This window comes from Mollisia scopiformis (assembly GCF_001500285.1).
Source record: "Mollisia scopiformis unplaced genomic scaffold LY89scaffold_1, whole genome shotgun sequence".
Classification (NCBI taxonomy): Eukaryota; Fungi; Ascomycota; class Leotiomycetes; order Helotiales; family Mollisiaceae; genus Mollisia; species Mollisia scopiformis.
The window spans coordinates 1,547,057-1,562,632 of NW_017263581.1; the positions used below are offsets into that span (position 1 = coordinate 1,547,057).

A 15,576-nucleotide genomic window follows, 5' to 3' on the forward strand; every position below is an offset into this window, starting at 1 on the left:
ACCCATTTCCTTTCAAACACAACTATCCATGGCTAAAGCCAAGCATACGTACAGACAAAGGAAAACGCAACCATTTCAGGCAACTGCAATCTATAAACACCTATGACTACCTTTCAACTCCACCTCCATAAAAGAAATAATAACAGCAACAAAAAGTAAAAACAAGGAAGAGCAAGTAGCAAACTTTTGGTTCTGTGTTGTGTTGGTGAAGAGCGATACCGCCAGGGCGAAAATATTGACCAGAGAAGGAGTAGTGTAGTCGAAAAAAGTCGGGTCGAGTGCTCGGTCGTGTACGTCTCGAAGTGAAATAAACGTTCAAAGCACACACATGATTTTTCTATCCAGCCCAGTCTTTCGCCCAATTCAATCTAAATCCGGAGGGGTATAGTCTTAGCTCGTGATGAAACATAAACTCCGCCCAATGCAAGGTTTTTTGTGGAAGCAAACGTATGACGCCGATGTATGAAGGAGGTCCGCGGAAGGACATGCTGGATAATGAGAGCCATAACTCGTAGCTGTTGTTGAAGATATCACATCATCTCTTCGCCAATACCTGGTAAACCAGGGACATTGACACCGAGTGGACCCAGACTTGCTGCGACTAGTTGATTGCCGAGCTTGAGATCTGGATTACAAGGGGGCGAATGTTGCTTGTGCTAATCAAAGTCAGCCGAGGCTCTAGAATAGGTTGCGAATGACTTACGTATTTCAGCCCGTTCAGGTTCTTGTATCTCTTGCCACAAACATCGCATTTGTAAGGCTTCTCCTTCTCCATGCCGAGAGTTCCTGGGTAAGGGGTGGAAGTTTCGGGGTTAACGATGGAGAACGTGCCGTCTCCATTCTCATGCAGTTGTTGAGTTTGGTGACCATGAGTCTTGTGGTATCTGAAAATGTTAGCTATTGAAGATTTCTAAAGAGTGGTAAACATACTTGAGTCCGTTTTGGTTCTTGTAAGCCTTCTCACAACCGATGACTGGGCATCTGAATGGCTTGTGCTCTTCGCCCATCATCAATGCAGCAGCTTGAGCACTTCCCATTCCATTCATCTGCATCATATGTTGTTGTTGATATGCTCTCATGAGGTCAGCATTGTTACCAAATTGACCTTGTCCAAGGCCAAATTGCGCAAATTGTTGTTGGAGTCTCTGCTGGTTTGGGAATCCATTTGGACTGTACAATCGCTTTGCAGGCTCGTCAATGCAAAGATCCAGCGACAAACTGTCATTTGCCATTCCGAACGGAAAGTTCATGTTTCCCATCATGTTCATGTTACCACCCATGTTCATCGGCATATTGGGGTAATTATCTTCCATTTCTCCAGCGGGAGTTCCCGGAACCGAGGTATCAGGCGAGAACTGGTGTGACTGTTGCTGTTGGATAGGCTGAGCACTGAGGGTTGGGGTATTTACAGATGAAACAGTGGGATTATTCTGGAAGCCAAAACCTGCTGTTGCAGGGGTTGTCGGTTGTGATGTCCGAAGGCCGGAGTGTTGCAAACCAGCAGAATTCAAGTTCAAGTTTGGTCGTTGCTGGCCAAACATCGATTGCTGGACAGGTTGAACTGGTTGTTGGTGTGTTTGAATAGGAGTCTCGGGTGCGTTATCGAGCGGACCGATGGCATCATCCATCTCCATGTCTTCCACACTATCCATATCTTCTGAAACTGGCTCTGCATTCTTTTGGATTGGCGTTGAAGGTTGTGATTGTTGTTGCTGTCTCATCATCTGTATTCCACTAACATTCACTCCACCTTGAGGGATTTGTAAACCATGTGGGCGCTGCTGCGATTGTTGTTGAGCTTGCTGAGCCTGCTGTTGAACCGCTGAAGCTGCTTGTGCTGCAATAGCTGCTTTACTATTTGGCGTCGAGTTCTCTCTTGCCCGCGCAGCTGCAGATGCTGTTCGTAGAGACTGCGGCGTTTGCTGAGCATGTGCCTCCTCGTAGTGTTGCAGCAGATCGTGTAAAGTGGGTAATGTTTGGCCGCAGCATGCGAAATCTCTCATGAAGTTGGCTTCGAGCTTTGGTAGATAGGACGACGAGTGGAAAGACGGCGACTGATAGGGGAAAGGTGAGGTGCCCGCCATAATTATGCTGGTGAGTGTTAGTGACAGCCGTCGACAAAAGAGCGGTGGCGACGCGACGAGACAGACAATCGACGCGCCCCGAGTCGTCGAAGAGAACTTTACTGGAGTTTCCCCCTGAGTCGCTCGAAGTCTCGCGTATGAGAGATAACTTACTCGTCTCGAATCCAACTGCCAACGCTCACTCCTCCGAAAGACATGCCTTGAACGAGGCTTCCAGCCAGACTCTCGCGCCGCGGCCGACCGTCAGAGTTTCGATTTGGATTGTTCATGGAAATGGGTTTCGCTCCTGCGAAGGAATCCTGTCGCCCTCTCCCCATACTGGAGTCGAAGGCGGTGCCACTCATGATGTCGGGATCGTGGAAGTTGCTGGCTTTCTGGCCCTGCGATGACGGCGAAGACGAGTTTCGGAGCGGTGTAGCAATGTCTATGGGGGAGGTCATAGGCATGGTAAAGTGGTCGCTCGAGAAGTTGTCGTCGTTTGGTGTGAGAGGTTGAGAAAGTGACGGCGATGGAGACAGAGCCGGAGCCTGATCACTATCGCTTAGTGTCGCGGGAGGTGCAACTTTGGTCGTGGACTTGAACCAATAATCGATTGCGCTGGGCATCTTTTATGGTGAACGACCGGACTCGGCTCCACCAAAACTCTTCCAGAATACGTATTTATTACTTATTAAATGGCGACAACTACTTGGGAGCACTCGTGCGATGCGACGACGATGAGAAACAGTGAATGATGCAGAGTCAGAAAGGTGAGGTCTGAGGTTGTCCTGACTGGTGTCGGTCTTTGACATTAGTTTAAAGCAGGAAGCGAAAGGCGAACTTGGGGGAGACGGTGTAGTAGTGATGATGTCTGTGACTTGGGTAGTGGAGCGGTCAATAACATTTATTAATGGACAAGACGGGACGCCAGTACTTTTCTGTCTGTATACTTTTGGTTCCTGCGGCAGTCCGGCCTTGGACAACCACATCCACATGGGTTGCCGGTTCAAGAGGAGGTCGATGTACAATATCTCATCACAGGACAGGACAGGCTCAGGATCTCGTGGATACTTGCCCGGTCCTCTCACATAACTCAGTCATCCCAGCCCGGCCCAGGCTGGCACGGTGGACTGACGATTGCACAGAATCCTGACCCTGACATATGGAACTTAAAGACGCCAGAAATGTTCATGTTCCCCATAGTTTCCGGCAAGCAAGCGGCGTTGCGTTTGTCAAGAACAAGGTCTATGCACGTTGTCGAGTCATAACAGAACCCTGAACTCATTCAAGTAGGCGAACTCTCTTCGGAAATATCTCTCCAATCCTCAGCCCTTCATGGCCGCTTCAATGCGCCGTGTCTTACTCTGCGCTTGGATGCACTGTGTTTGGTTTGGGTCTCTCAGAACAGTGACGAATAGGCTGATGTTTGAGCAATAATCTGCAACGTATGATTATTTGCTTCTGGCTGGGTGTCTCGCACATCAAAAGCCTCCGGATACATGGGAAGGTGGTTGCACGTCTGTTAAGATCTAGATGATCGAGATGGCGAGATCTATGGGACTGCCGTATTCCATGATAAGGACTAATGCGGAGATCCTCCGTATGGACTGTGTATGGAGAAGAGACAAGGAGGAGAGACATGTATATAGTAAGACACCTGCAGCAGGCATACTTGAGCTCTGAAAGGGCGAATAATACTCCTTGTATGCAGCAGCTCTGTTGACAGTCAACCAGACAGACGAATGGGATGCCTGGTACAAGCCGTGCTGGGCTCATTCAAGGAACGAATGGTCCCCCTAGCATATGTGACAAAGCTACCCACAGGACCACAAATGCTTTGTTGACTGGTAGCGGAAATTGATATATATGCAAAGGGCCATATCAAAACAAGTCGAGACTCAGCCATATCATATGAGAGGAAGTATGGGATGGAGATGTCAATGCTTTTGACAGTCTCGGTAACCTTACGTCCTCCTCTAAGTTCCCGTCTTCACCCATGTGATGCTATCTCTTGCTAGAGAGAACGGATTCGGGCATCTCCATTACCACAATATTATGAGGCCATGAACTCATCCTCAGACGAACATGCTTATTCCCATGCTGCACTCCGGTTTTCGCCATCTGCACACTCGAAATAATACCGCTGTGTTAGTAATCGGCGACAGCTCGGGATCTGGAGTATGGAAGTCAAACACCGAGGGTGCGTCTAGTAATAGTATGACCAATGAACAGCGTTAATTGGAGACATCTTAGCTATTTTGGACATTCATAATGTCAAGCTATACCACACTCCTTCGTCACAGTGGCCTGCTTTCGTTGATGTCATGCGTTTTCTCCTGCAGATAGCTTAGTTATTGTAGATTCGAGAAAGAACAACTCCGGACGCCTGCTTCTCCGCTGAACAGAGATTTCGGGATCTGAAGCTCGACCTGAATGATATAATTCATTGACCTGCTGTCAATTGTTACTTCCTCATCATCAGGAGTTACGTATTTCGCCCAACAGCCGTTCCATCATCCACAATTTGAGAAGACCCCTTGTCGAAGATTCAAAATACCGATCAGACCACCACCACAGGTAGCACACGATCAAAAACAATCACTTCCGCACCAATCGACTGCAGTATTTTCCAGAAGTACCACCGCAGGAGGAATCTGAATAGCAGACACAGCCCTTCGAACTTTTTACCCCTCCATTGAAAGTCACCAAACACCAAAACCCTCAACATGAAGATCCTCACAAAAGAAGAAGAGGAAGCCCATTACAATACCACCGTCAAAGGCGGCATCATGGGCGGCATCGTCGGATTAACACTTGTTCGTCTCTCTCTCCACCCCCAAGAATACCAAAAACTAACTCTTCTCTCAGGGCGGAGCAGCAGTCTACGGAGCACACCTACGATTCCCCACTTTCCGCCACCTCACCCTCCCCATGAAGACCTTCCTCGTCACCTCCTCGGGCACATTCGTAGCAATCATACAAGCCGATCGCGCGTCCCGCAAATTCGAATTCGACCGCGATCCGCAGCGCCAGTACCGGGACCGCGCAACCTCTGACCTCGAAGCCATGAAAGCGAACGAGTCCGCCTTCCAGCGTTTCAAGGACTGGGGCCGGGAGAACAGATACCCGATCGTGACAGCTTCATGGGTTGCGTCGATGGGAATCGCGCTGGGACTTGTGGGACGGAATCCGTATTTGAGTAGAGCGCAGAAGTTGGTGCAGGCAAGAGTGTATGCTCAGGGATTGACGTTGGCGGTTTTGATTGCTACGGCGGCGTTTGAGGTGGGGGATGCGAGTAAGGGGAAGGGGAGGTGGGAGACGGTTAAGATTATTGATCCGAATGATCCGGAGCATAAGCATTTGATTGAGAAGAGGATCCATCATGAGGCTTATGAGGGAGAGGACTTGTGGAGAGGTATGTTCTTTGATGGTTTGACTTGAAGTTATGCTAATGGTACAATAGATATGGTAGCAGCAGAAGAGCGCAAGATGGCAGCGAGAAAGACAGCTGGTCAAAAAGAAGAGCCGTCCTCGAACAAGCAACCTAAGCATAAGGACGCCAAAGATAAGATAGTCCACGAGAGCAAATCTGCCGGAAAAGTCGATTATAAGGAAGCAGAGGAGACAGAGAAGAAGAATCAAGAAGTGCAAGCAAAGAGGCAGAAGGATGCGAGGGAAAGTGCGGCGCCCCCGCTTGATGATGTTCAGGTTAAGGGACGAGGAAAAGTGTAAGCTTCTGGAGTTTGGGATAGATGGATGAAAAGGGAGCTTGGGGTAATGACTTTAGAGGGGGAAGAGAAGAAGGGAAGAATTGTACATATATAAGGCGGCATCATTGCATTCGGCAGGCGTACTTTTCAATCAATGTTCAAGACAAGACATTTTCGCTCAAACACATTGTACATAAAGTCTCAGCATAGGAGGCTATAATACAAAAAAGACTGTACTAAAGTCGCTATCTGGATATATATACACATTTTGTCATCATATGCAGTCATAAATCATTGCAACATAAAGTCTCCAATCCAGGTACTAAATCAGCAATCCACCTCCTACTTCTCAAACATCAATACTGAAATGACTAATCTGGCTATAGTACGCATGAACAGCTAACTCCAGTATCTGGACATCACCAAATACCTCTCCGCCATCGAAACCACCCACGACTATGAGCCTGCTGTCGTGAAGGACGCTTCCGTGATAGCCTCGAGGTTTGGGTAGTTGGCCGTATATCTTTCGCTTGTCCCAAACCATTGTCACGAGGTTCAGGAGAAGGACTTCATTCGAATACTCTACTCCGTCATGACCTCCAATGACGAAGAGGTAGGATCCGACAATCGTAGCTGTATGGCTCAGTCGAGGGTAAGAGACTGGGATATGTACTGGAGAGAAAGTCAAAGTCTCGACGTCGAATACCCAGACGTCTCGGAAGCATTCCCCGCCATCTGAACCACCGAATATGATCAGTTTGCTGCCCACCATGTTCGCGGTGTGATATCCTCTCGCTTTGGGTTTCGTTTTGTCTTCTGTTGGGCCGGTCGAGGGTGGTGAGATCAGTTTCCATGACATCTTGTTTGTGTCTGCTACGTCAAGTCTCCAGACATCGTTCAGTGCTCTTACTCCGTCTCCTCCGCCGAATACATATATCCCATTCCTCCACAAGCAAGCTGTATGTGCCCTCCTCTTACTAGGTTGTCTGTCTCCAGCGATCTTCGGCTTGCTCCATCGGAAGTTGACGGTATCCAGGACATATACGTCGTTATAATACGCTGGCCCGTCGCCGCCTCCAAACACAATCAACTTCTTGCCCACAGCTGTGCAAGTCATAGCCCTTAATGGGACAGGAATCTCCCCGCAAACATAGGGACATGAGAAGTAAAATGCATCTGCATCCAAAACATATAGCTCATTGAAACACGACCGCGCATCACAGCCCCCAAAAACGTATATATTAGACCCGATAAGCGTAGTGGTATGTGCTCTCAGCGAAGTATGCGAAGCTCCCGAGACAGGTGCCCGGGACCAGTACATGCCACTCGCTGGCGCGGGTTCGACATCTGGAGCTGTCTTTGGATCGGGTATAGGTGGAAACGGGATGTGAGGACCTCGTGGTGCGCGTTGGGCAGGTGTTGCAGTGCGAGGCGCGGGGGAAGATGTCGCTGCGGGTTTCGGTGCTATCGCGGATGTCGATCGTAGATTGAGGGGTCGTCTGGGATCTGGAGATGCCGCGGTCGGTAGTGGCGGAGCATTGGCTGTTGAGGGAGAAAGGGAGTTTTCTAGTTTGGGGGTTTGTCTGCCATTGTCGGTACTTGAGGATGGTTTCGAAGAGGATTTGGAGGATGTCGATGCCCCTCTCCTTCTACTTTCGCTCTTTTTCGACAGATGTCCTGGTGTATGACTCCTAGTTGGAAGACTCTGCTGTGGTGGTTCGGTCTCTTCTGGAATGTCGGGAGGTCTGGTATCAGATGGTGACAGCTGAATGATCTTCTGAGACCGTACAAGCTTGCCTGTTTTGATTGCAGGTCGATTGGCCTTGTCGGACTTTGAAGAGTCAGCCATTGTGTCGTCGCCGCAAATATCGCAAGAATCTCAAGCGGGAGTCTCTTATGCTCATTGTTTGCTGAAGATGTTCGAGAGAAGGATATCGTGAGAGAGGAATGGTGGCTGAAGTCGCGGTAGAAGAAATCAACTTTCCCCTGTAATTAGTTTCAAACCGGGGGTGCATCAGCATTCAAGATGGTTGGAAATTGTCAACTCGGAAAAATCACCAAAACCATTAACAAGAATGAAGATATACAGAAATCCCTGGGACGATTGTGAGAAATGACATGTTGATTGTGGGGAATGCGATCGAGCTATCAATTCAGGGGTATTTCTACAAACCTGGAAAAGCAATTCGATGGGGAGAAGATCAAGCACCGCCACATCTGTTTGGAAATTTAATGCTGTGGCTGTTCAGCGCTAAGATAGCGATAGCGGGGCAAGAGCTTTTTAACTTAGCGTGGAATTGACCTCAAGCTCTTCATTGTCAAGCTTTTACCTACCTACGCAGCAGAGGGCGCAAACTTGGCTTGATACATACGATTGGCATGAGCAGTAATTAAGGACACCACCCGTTACTGCCCAATTGATCTTTGGTTACGAGTCATTTCGACAATTCTCTTCCAATAATTTCATTCACAATTCGAACCCCAAGGTCAACAAGTCAACTGGACAAAAACTCTACGGCCAAACTCAGAATGACGGAAAAGATTACTAATCCTCTAGACCCAGACAACCCCTTGAAGAGACCTTCCAATGGCGAACAAACAGAGGTAGCTCACCCACCACAGCCTATCCTGCCAGAGGACTCAGCCATCACAAAAGCAGAAAAGATTGAGAGGAACGGGATTGGGGCTGAGGATAATGCCACAAGCTTAAGAGAGACCACATCCAAAAGAGCCAAAGCAGAAGACAGTGATTCGGAAATGACAGACGTGCCTGCAGCGAAGAGAGTCAAGCTTCAGCCTCAGCAGAATGGTCAGGGTGCGAAGGTGGACACCGAGATTGGGGCTGAGGATAATTTCCCAAGCTTAAGAGAAACCACATTCAAAAGGAGCAAAGCGGAAGACAGTGACTCGGAAATGATGGACGTGCCTGCAGCCAAGAGAGTTAAGCTTCAACCTCAGCAGAATGGAGAGACTGCGAAGGTGGACACAAGAGAGAAAGTCAAGGGAATCGCTCTTGTGAAGCCAGAGTAAGTCCATACTATACGTCCCCCTTCAGGCCCTAGCTGACATTCTCTTCAGGTACCTCATCAACGCATTCAGTCGACCTGAACCGGAGACATCGACTCAGATTGACGACGACGCTGCGGAAGGACAAGGCAAGACCGATGACCGAGATAATGTGGGTAGAAATGGAAAGAACCAGAAGAAAAAGAGAAAGGAGAAGGGCCAGAACAAGTCTCGCCAATTCGGTTCTTGGTTCGATGCTATTCGACTCTGTGTCAGTCGATCCAACTCTCCCGAATTTTCTCCCAAGGCATGCAGCTTTGGCGATACTTGCAAATGCTGTCATGACTTACGAAAATATCTTCGGGAAGGGAAGAGAGGTGATCTATCTACATTCGAAGGTAAATGTCCAGTATGGGAAGCTCAAGGGACCTGTTTTGCGGGTTGGAGATGTAGATTCGTCTCAAGCCATTCCAAGGAGATTGAAAGAGAAGACGGCCGAAAAGAATTGGTTCTCATCGAAAGAGAGGATGCACTCAAGCAAGGATTCGATGACGAGGATCGCCCTGGAATCTTCAATGTTGTCAGTACCAACGACAAGATAAACCTCGCTCGACGAAGAACACCGACTGAAAAGTCAGACACGTACACCGGTTGGTTAGATGTACAGCAGAAGGAGATGGAGAAGGTCTATCATGAGAAGAAAGATGCGTCAGAAGAGACCCGCGAGGAGAATCGTGCTAACTTTACCGATCCTCCTTTTTTGCCGTCGGAAAAGAGACGAATCTACTTTGGCGCTGAGACTCCTGTCCTGGCACCTCTCACGACCCAAGGCAATCTTCCATTCCGAAGGATGTGCGTGGATTTTGGAGCTCAATTAACATACTCGGAGATGGCAATGTCGATACCACTGATTCAGGGACAAAAGTCTGAATGGGCATTGATGAAAGCTCACCAGAGTGAAATATCACCACCAAGATACACTCCTACTTCGACTGTGCAGAATTACGACAACACGAAGGATTTGAAGTTTGGAGCCCAAATATCTGCGAGCAAACCATGGCAAGCTTTGAAGGCAGCTGAAGTGATGGGCCAACTGTTACCACACCTCCGCCTCATCGACCTCAACTGCGGCTGCCCAATTGAATTGGTATATCAAAGTGGTGCGGGATCCGCATTGTTAGATGCACCATCGAAGCTAGAGAAGATGATCAGAGGCATGAATGCTGTGTCTGGAGAAGTCCCAATCACTGCCAAGATCAGAATGGGTACCAAGGACGGAAAGCCAACAGCTCAGAAGACCCTTGAACGCCTAGCTTTTGGTGGCTACGAGTCACGCGAACGTCTTGGAGCCCCTGGTTGTGCAGCTGTGACCTTGCATGGTAGAAGCAGACAGCAACGATATACCAAGAGTGCTGACTGGGAATACATTGCTGAATGTGCTGCTCTTGTCAAGTCATACAACAAGCAGAAGGACGATCTCACAGACACGATCAGAGAAGCTGATGAGCGGACCCAAGCAAATACCCAAGGCAACAGAATGTTCTTCATTGGTAACGGCGACTGCTATTCTCATGTGCAGTACTACGATGACATCAAATTATCTGCTGTTGACTCCGTCATGGTCGCTCGTGGAGCTCTAATCAAGCCATGGATCTTTGAGGAGATTGAGAAAGGACAATACCTTGACAAATCTGCTTCCGAGCGTCTTGGCTACGTCGAGAAGTTCGTACGCTATGGATTGGAGGTATGGGGCTCTGATGAAGTTGGTGTTGGACTGACTCGACGTTTCCTGCTGGAGTGGTTGAGCTTTGCTCATAGGTATGTTCCTGTAGGCATACTTGCGCACCTTCCGCCAAGCTTGCAGGATCGTCCACCAGCGTATAGAGGAAGAAGTGATTTGGAGACGTTGCTGGCGAGTGATAATTACTTGGATTGGATCAAGATCAGGTATGTCATGTTAGTTGCCTTTTGAGTGTCCGTGCTAACCTATGTTAGTGAGATGTATCTCGGTCCATCCCACAAGGACTTCAAGTTCCAGCCGAAGCATAAGAGCAACAGTTATGAGATCGAGGCGGAGGGTTGAGGATGCGACACAGTGCGGCTGCATTCCGTACGGGCTGGCATTTGCACATAGATGGCGTTGTGAGACGCGTTGATTAGAATGAGGTATCATCAGCGGCCTTCCTACGATGGAGCCATAGGCAAGTATAGGGTTTCCACTATTCATCCTATATGTTGGCTAGCTCTTGAGCTCATGATAGCAGTAAAAAGTTCTCTTTCCTAGACAGACTATTAAGACTGCTTATCTCTCGGTGAACACACAAGTCTGGTCCTTCCGAAATGTTAAGTTCTTTGAGCAAGTACTAACTCAACATATGAAATTATCAAGCTAGGTCCAGCAAAGTGTCAAAGCGTGACTAAAAGTAGACTCCTAGGGCAAATCACAAAGCTGATCAACAACAAGACTGGCGTCTATCCTCTTTCAAGAGGCACCCTTATAATCTTCAATAGCAGTATTTTGGATCTTCTGTTTGGGTTGGTTGCACTACCTAAGAATTACATCAAGCAGAAGCTGCCGCCAATTCAAGAATATATTTGAACCCATGTTGTAACCCCCTTGGCTTCGGTATACCCCAAAACCCCGTGGTGTCCCGAGTAACAGACACCAACAAGGATTCTCACTATGAATCTTAGTTGATGTTACAGAGGTTGGCCGACAAGAGCCACAATTCGAGAACCTCGTGGAAAGGCATCTGAGCTTGTTGTGAATGGTAGAAAGGGTACCCAGTTCTGTAAGCCACCCATCAAGAGTTCATGAGCGGTTTTCCTCGTCTCAGGAGTAATTGAAACATTGTACCAGGATATGAGTTGGTATATGGAACATGCTTAGGGTCACTTGAAGAATTAGCACTATTGGCAATGAATTTTGGTCAGCAAACCTCGTATTTTCGATGCATCCTCTCCGTCTGTAACGCATCAAACGTTTCAATCAGGTTGTCCCGAACGGAGCCAATCAAATGCGCTACTTGAGCTAAGCGAGATAAATAGGAGAGCTAGGAATGATTGTTCTGGAAATCCACGAGTCGGCGACATTAATAATTCAGTCAGGTGAGTATTTTGTATGAAATGAGTTCGGTGATCTTTAGAATCCTAGACTACTTGAATAAAAGTGAATCCGTCTCTGCCTGGATGTTCTGATTTAGCGCTAGTCCGAGAAGAGACTAGCGGTTTTTTTTGCGATCTAAACCCCCTCCCATTTTCCAAATTTTCAAACCTTCATCCTCGCAACTACAACATAAAGTTTTTCTTGCGCCAGATCGACTTCTATACTACAATATCATTAGTTCTTCACTCCCATTCTTTCCTACCTTTGCCATCCTTGCGACGCCACTTCGACACGATACTCATCTTCGCCAGTCGCGAAAGCGAACCTCATCTTCAGAGAAGTACCCCGATCGCAAGTAGGGAGCGCTAATCCTCTCCATCCATATAGGTCTACCATGACGCAAGAGCAGTCATTTCAAAGTCGACATCGTGGTCCCCACACGGAGTGGAGCCCGGAAGTCTATTCCGGAGCGTTCCAGGGGGACTGTGCGCCCAGTGAGCTCCATTCTCCCTTCATGTCATGCTACGTTTACTGATTGAACTATAGTATTGGGGGTGGATCCTCACAGAGTAGCCATGGACAGAATTGGAGAGCGTCTGGTGGTGGCATACAACCTGTCGTGTCGAAAATGGGCTGTCCTGAGTTACCCCGAGCTTTGGAGAACTTTCGCTTGATGGGGGCCTCGCGCAAGTTGCGCAAGCGCGAGCTGCCGCCACACCACTTGCTAAGCCAGAGCGAATCCTATCGTCTTCCGGCTTCATCACCCGGGTCTTCTCGTTAAGATTTTAGTTTGGGATCGGGGGGAAAGATCTTGGTCGCGAGGCCTTAGATCTTGGTCGCAAGACCTGCGCATCTACAAGTACCAATGCTGATCTTTTTCTAGGTGTGCCTGCCATGGCGTAAGAGCAATCATTTCAAAGCGACATAGGGGTCTTCACACGAGTACGTCGAATTCTTCCCTTGCTTTATATTCAATCTAAGGAGCCAGGCTCTTCCAGATTTCTGCCAAAAGTGTGTACTGATTTGTCTACAGAGAGGAGCCCGGAAGTCTATTCTGGAGCGTTCCTGGAAGATCATGCTCCCATTCCGGGGGTGGCCTTCTTCAAGTAAACATGGATAGAATTTGGAGAGCGTCTGGCGGTGGCGTCCAAACCTATCATGTCGAAAGTAGACCTGCTGTGGGTTACCCGGGCTCTGAAGAACTTCCGCTTGATGGGGGTAACTTGGCGCAAGCTGAGCCGCTGTCATCTTGCGAAACAGCCAGAGTAAACTTTTCGTTTGGGGTCCTAGGGGGAGATCTTGGTCGCAAGACCTAAGTATCTACAAAGTCTATCTACCTTGATATTTTACTTTTCAGGAAGCTCTAGGCATAATTTTTGGAACCAAAATTGGGCAATAGCTCATTATTTTTTCTCCATGGATTCACTCCATCAGACAGAGGGCACAGTCGCATTGTGACTTGCTCTCTTCAAAAGCTATGGTAAATTGCAGACGAGCCCTACTTGGGATATTCAACGGCGTCATCAATACTCGGATCATCCCCTCCATAGACACAGTCAGGCTAACTTTTCACCTAGAAGCTGCTGTAATACTCATATAATCTCGATTTCAGAGGCTGGGTCACACTACTAGCATTAACCGCCATACAGACCTGCCAAACTACCTTATTTCGACGCACGCTGCGACGGATTGGCGCAATTTAGGGCCGGGTAGTCTGAGAGATAATGTGGCATGATCAAGAATGTATCACTACCGAGGTTTTCAAGCTGTTACGACGTGTTGGAAAGGATGGAACGGAACAATAATTAATTGGCTACAATTACATACTTGCTGCTCAAAATGGATGCTGTTCATTGCCTTTCTCCTTTTGTCCCTCAGGCAAACTAGAAGTCAATTGGTTGGCGTATTCATTTATTTGAACATAACCAAGGTGAATTAATCAAATACTTGAAATACACAACGGATCGCTTTAAGTGAAATGTGACGATATTTCATTTCATGGCTTCATCGAGTCTCAAGTATTTCGCGAAAGGCCAACAAAACTTTTTGGCCTTGCTGGCACAGATATCTAGTGGATAATAAGAGCCACTTAGTTGCAATACTTTGAAAGGTTTCAAAGGCTGACTAGTCACTATTGTAGGGAGAATGAGAGGATTCATTACATCTAGTCTCTGAAAACTACATCGGTTCACGAACTGGGGGACAAAGAGACCGAATCCAGCAGGGAGAAAGTCTTCACACAAGGACGGTAAGATGATTATTCTTATAGCTCTCATTAATCTAGGTCGTATATAAACCAACAAGTCCACTATCACCAGCCGAACCTGGGGTTATACCTCATCCTGCACCCATCATAAACACAGCATTGACCCGTATCTGATCTACATCGCAGGGGGACCTTCTTCGGCAGGTGAAACTTCGTCGGCAGGTGAACCTTCATCGGTAGGGGAATCTTCTGAGGGTTTTCGTAGATGCGCATACTTGTTCGTCCGGGGGACTTTGTGGCCCTTGAGTTAATGTAAGTAAATCTCCGTCGAAAACCTAGATATTTGGCTCGCATTTTACCTTCGTGCTAAACTGTTGTTGAGATACAGCTTTGCCTTTCTTCGGACCACGAATGCTCTTGTCCTTCACAACAGCCCGCTCCTCATCTTGCGACTCCAAACCCTGTGGCCCACCTTCAGTACTTGACATGGCTCCTTCAAGGATCTTCTGCCTACTGATAAAATCAATGTTCGATTTAAGACTTTCGACAAGGCTTAAGTCGCTCGCTTCCTGCTCTTCCATTCGAGTTTGCCTATGGGTCGCAATATCTTTGTTCAGGAACTCGGTGATATCTTTCTGCTCAGCAATAGCAGCGGTGATTCTGCGTTCGGCTTCCGCGATCTATTGACATCTTTGAAGTGGAGTCATGAAAGCGAAATTGCCATCCAACTTCTTTTTGTTGATGGCGTCGAAGGCCGCGCTAATGGCACGCTCATACAGCTCTTTGATTGTCATGTACCTCTGGAAGGGTCCTCTCTTGACAGGATGTTGCTCCATGTATGCGGCATGCGTCTTCCAGAGCTTCTCCAAACTTCTTGGAAAAGCACGGAATAACCGGTATGCCCGGAAGCCACCGTCCTCTAGAATCCATACTACTGCACCGTGGTTAGTCTCAATTGTATAGAGATCGAGATGCACGGATATATGGCTTACATCTCGTGCTCGAAGCGCGGAATCTGTAAGTTTCCAGAACAAGTTGCGCGGAACCCAATCGTGTTGTAAGTTGTATGTAGGAAGAGGGAAGTGGAAAAAGAGGGCAGTGTAAATAGATGGTCTTAGCGTCGCGAAACCCAATGGCGCTTATTTTTATAGGTGAATCGATCTTGTCACAACGGCTTAAAGTTGAGATGAAGACCTTTTAAAACCTCATCTTTAAGCTGGATCAAATGCCATGTTGGCATCATCTTGACGTTCCCAGAAAGAAACCGAATTCAGGACAATATTGTTCCAGAGTTTGTGGGACAATACGAGTGGGTTAAGTCCCATTCTGAAGCCCCACAATAAACACATATGCTTCACGTTTGCGATGTGTAAATTATGGATGATGATTTTGATTCTTAGCTTTTTTCAGAAATATTAGGCAGTTGTTGCAAATCCGGAGTCATTGCAATAAAACCTGATCCATCCACCGCAGTTTCTCGCGATT

The 15,576-nt window shown here is 47.7% G+C and overlaps 5 protein-coding genes across 5 annotated transcripts; 2 read left to right on the forward strand and 3 right to left on the reverse strand.

Annotated features, from left to right (window-relative positions):
• Positions 1–530: 530 nt before the first annotated feature.
• On the reverse strand, positions 531–2,524 carry LY89DRAFT_573189 (uncharacterized protein; the record flags this gene model as incomplete). The annotated part of the gene is made up of 4 exons (XM_018208678.1): positions 531–656; positions 704–884; positions 931–2,091; positions 2,238–2,524. The coding sequence occupies 4 exons, from the start codon at positions 2,522–2,524 to the stop codon at positions 531–533; spliced, it is 1,755 nt and encodes a 584-aa protein (XP_018078601.1).
• Positions 2,525–4,789: 2,265 nt separating this feature from the next.
• LY89DRAFT_745042 (uncharacterized protein) lies at positions 4,790–6,053 on the forward strand (the record flags this gene model as incomplete). The annotated part of the gene is made up of 3 exons (XM_018221049.1): positions 4,790–4,879; positions 4,932–5,478; positions 5,527–6,053. 3 exons carry the CDS (start codon positions 4,790–4,792, stop codon positions 5,793–5,795), a joined length of 906 nt encoding a protein of 301 aa, XP_018078602.1. The 3' UTR covers positions 5,796–6,053.
• On the reverse strand, positions 5,814–7,934 carry LY89DRAFT_16366 (galactose oxidase). The gene has a single exon (XM_018205516.1). It carries the CDS (start codon positions 7,620–7,622, stop codon positions 6,123–6,125), a length of 1,500 nt encoding a protein of 499 aa, XP_018078603.1. The 5' UTR covers positions 7,623–7,934; the 3' UTR covers positions 5,814–6,122.
• A 139-nt stretch (positions 7,935–8,073) lies between these two features.
• On the forward strand, positions 8,074–11,104 carry LY89DRAFT_713139 (tRNA-dihydrouridine(47) synthase [NAD(P)(+)]). The gene is made up of 3 exons (XM_018218030.1): positions 8,074–8,799; positions 8,852–10,726; positions 10,775–11,104. The coding sequence occupies exons 1-3, from the start codon at positions 8,303–8,305 to the stop codon at positions 10,860–10,862; spliced, it is 2,460 nt and encodes an 819-aa protein (XP_018078604.1). The 5' UTR covers positions 8,074–8,302; the 3' UTR covers positions 10,863–11,104.
• A 3,162-nt stretch (positions 11,105–14,266) lies between these two features.
• On the reverse strand, positions 14,267–14,579 carry LY89DRAFT_727285 (uncharacterized protein; the record flags this gene model as incomplete). Its single annotated transcript, XM_018219136.1, has 2 exons — positions 14,267–14,392; positions 14,451–14,579. 2 exons carry the CDS (start codon positions 14,577–14,579, stop codon positions 14,267–14,269), a joined length of 255 nt encoding a protein of 84 aa, XP_018078605.1.
• Positions 14,580–15,576: the final 997 nt, after the last annotated feature.